The 3094-nt window shown below is 44.4% G+C and overlaps 1 protein-coding gene across 1 annotated transcript in view; it reads left to right on the top strand.

Annotated features, from left to right (window-relative positions):
• ADCY4 (adenylate cyclase 4) overlaps window positions 1-3094 on the top strand; it is a 66778-nt gene that overhangs the window by 38153 nt on the left and 25531 nt on the right. The window contains exon 15 of the mRNA XM_015412753.1: window positions 1628-1712. Coding sequence (XP_015268239.1) covers window positions 1628-1712 — 85 coding nt within the window. The remainder of the gene's footprint in view (window positions 1-1627; window positions 1713-3094) is intronic.

The raw sequence follows: 3094 nt of genomic DNA, 5'->3' as shown, positions 1-3094 counted from the left end.
CTCCTCCTCCTCCTCCTCCTCTTCTTCTTCTTCTTCTTCTTCAGGTTGGTTAGGCTGAGTGTGTGTGACTGGGCTGTCATCACCCTGCAAGCTTCCATGGTACAGTGGAGATTTAAACGTAGGCTTCCTAGATCCTATCCTGACACTGTAAGAAGAAGAGATTGGATTTATACCCGGCCCTTCACTTGGAGTCTCAGAGCGGCTCACAAACTCCCTTCCCCTCCCCACAACAGACACCCTGTGAGGTAGGCGGGGCTGAGAGAGCTCTGACAGAAACGGCTCTTTTTCAAGAACAGCTGTGCCAGAACCTGGCTTGCCCAAGGTCACATCAGCAGGTGCAAGTGGAGGAGTGGGGAATCAAACCCGGTTCTCCCAGATTAGAGTCCGCACACTTAACCACTGCACCAAACTGGCTCTCTGAGAAACATCTGTGCCATCATAAGTGAAAGCTTAGTGTGGGTCTGTGATTGGCCCCAGCCCCTATGGCAAATCTGTCCTTGCAACAAAATCCATCTCCCCAAAGTAGTCACAGTGAGAAGAAAGAAAAATGGATTTCTAGGATTAATGGAAACTTTTGTCTGCAGTTCATATGCATAAATGGAAGAGGTATTTTGCAGACCGACAGAGCAATCCTTTTTGCAAAGTTATTCCATGTTGAGTCCATCGCCTTTAAAGAGTGTGGACTGGAAGAAATCTAGACAGGATTGCTTTACTAATTTAGTTACAATGCACTGAGTTCCAAAAATGATCGAAATTGTAGTGAGGCATGCTGGGGTGAGGTTTACCAGTTGCCAGCTGTCACGGGGGATCCCATGCTGCCAGTTCAAGGGTCAGGAGGAGAAAAATTAGAGACAAACAAATATCCAAACAACAATGTCACGTGTGTCCCAGAAATGACATAGGCTAGCTCTAGGAGTCACCAGCAAGAGTTTCTGGTGATTCCTAGAGAGACTCTGGCTGATTTCACACTAGAGCTGCCTCGATGTTGCGCCGCCGTTTGCCCCGATACTATCGGTCAATTTCACACCCGAAGCCGCGGGGCTGCATTTGACCCGTGGCTTCGCCCGATTTCCTCCGCAGTTTCGTGATCCTCAAAAAACAGGATCACAAAACTGCGGGGGAAATCGGGCGAAGCCGCGAGTCAAATTGCAGCCCCGCGGCTTCGGGTGTGAAACTGACCAATAGTATCGGGGCAAACGGCGGAGCAACATCGAGGCAGCTCTAGTGCGGAATCAGCCTCTAAGTCACTTCTTAAAGAGATTCTAGTGAATCCTAGAGCTACCTTATGCCACTTCCAGATTTCCACCGATGTGACGCATGGACACGGAGTTGGGTGCCCCACATGTTCTCCCCTCAACTGCCCTCCCAGTTTCAAGTTTTAGCCTGGCAGCCCTAGCCAGGACAAAGCAACGGTTACGCATCTGTTTTTGGCACAAAGCAGAACAAATAATGGGTTTCTAGTCTTCGTGGCTGGAGAGATTGGCCTGAAGCCATGTGGGGAAACTCTGAAGAAAGAGGTCACACAGGGTTCAAGCAAGCAGTGCGCTGACTTTTTAGTCACTTAGTTCAGCAGAAACAGAATGCAAATCCACGCGCATTTGGTGCCCAGATTTTTCTTTCCTTCCAGGACGGTTGCGTTGGGGGTCTCCTATGGAATTTCCTTCTTCCTCTTCATCCTCCTCCTCCTCACCTGCTTTGCTGGTCACCTGGCAGTAAGTCCCCTCTTGCTCATCTCTAGATGTCAGCAACCTCTTCTCCTCTTGCAGGCACGCCTGTGATGAATATTTGTGGTTGCAGAGCCCGGATGACCGAGCCAGGGCTGCAGGAAACCTCTTGGGGCCCCTGTTAATGGGAGATACTTGCGTAAAGGGAAGCGAAAAATGCTTCATCTGAACTGTTTTCTCCTCTGGGGGCGCTGAGATGAGAATTCACTTCCCCCTCCCCAAAGGCAATCATCAGAGGCAATCAAAGAGGTTGGGGGACGAGTGCTCCGGTGAGGTCAGGTAGCGTTCAGTCCCTCCTTCTTAGCTGCGTTTTAAATTTATCAACTCCTGCTTTATATGTCGGGTTAATACAAGAAAGGAGAACTACGGCTGTGAGCCCAAATGGAAAAAGACAATAACCGTAGAACAATAACTAATTAACTCTTAAACAAGTCTCTTTTTTAATATACCAATGTACTAAGTACATAAATATGAAATAATAGAACTAACATCTTTGTGTCTATTTAACAAACTCATTTATACAGTGTTCGTCTAAAGGTAAAGGTTTCCCTTGCTCGAAAGCTAGTCAAATCCGACTCTAGGGGGCGGTGCTCATCTCCGTTTCCAAGCCGAAGAGCCAGCGCTGTTCGTAGACTTCTCCGTGGTCATGTGGCCGGCATGACTAAAAGTGTTAGTCTACTGGTTAACAAATCCCTTTAAATCACTAAACTCTTACAAATATATAGAAAAGCTAATAAATACTAATAAACAGCACATTTAAGCTAAGAAGTACCCTTTAAAAATATTATAATGCTGTACACTTTGAGAGTGCATGAATACTTTTATTCCTATAATCTGTCTGAGAAATTAGTCATAAAGACAACATTTGTCTTAAACCCTCAATGGTAGCATGGATGAAAGATATGGGCTATATGATAGATATTGACGACTGGGCCAAAATACGGAAGTCTATGAGATATCTCAGTTCAACAGCATATAAAGAAAATTTATATAAGATGTTTCATAGATGGTATTGGTCACCAGATAAAATTGGAAAATTTGCACCTCAAACTTCAAACAATTGCTGGAAATGTAAGAATAAGAATAATATAGGAACATTTTTTCACATGTGGTGGAAATGTTGCAGGATGCAAAAGTTTTGGAAAAGTATAAAACAGATTATATTATAAATGATATTATAAAAGCCGCCCTGAGCCCACTGGGGAGGGCGGGGTATAAATACGAAAAATAAAAATAAATAAATAAATGTGGACTTGGTACCAGAAATATACTTGTTGAATATAATTCCAGATAACCTAGATAGAGAAGACAGATATTTATTAACATATATTTTAACTTCATCAAGAATTATGGTAGCCCGATGTTGGAAA

This window comes from Gekko japonicus, unplaced genomic scaffold (assembly GCF_001447785.1).
Source record: "Gekko japonicus isolate JY-2015 unplaced genomic scaffold, Gekko_japonicus_V1.1 scaffold669, whole genome shotgun sequence".
NCBI lineage: Eukaryota > Metazoa > Chordata > Lepidosauria > Squamata > Gekkonidae > Gekko > Gekko japonicus.
Note: the sequence above shows the minus strand (reverse complement) of the source record. Positions and strands in the feature narration are given on the sequence as shown.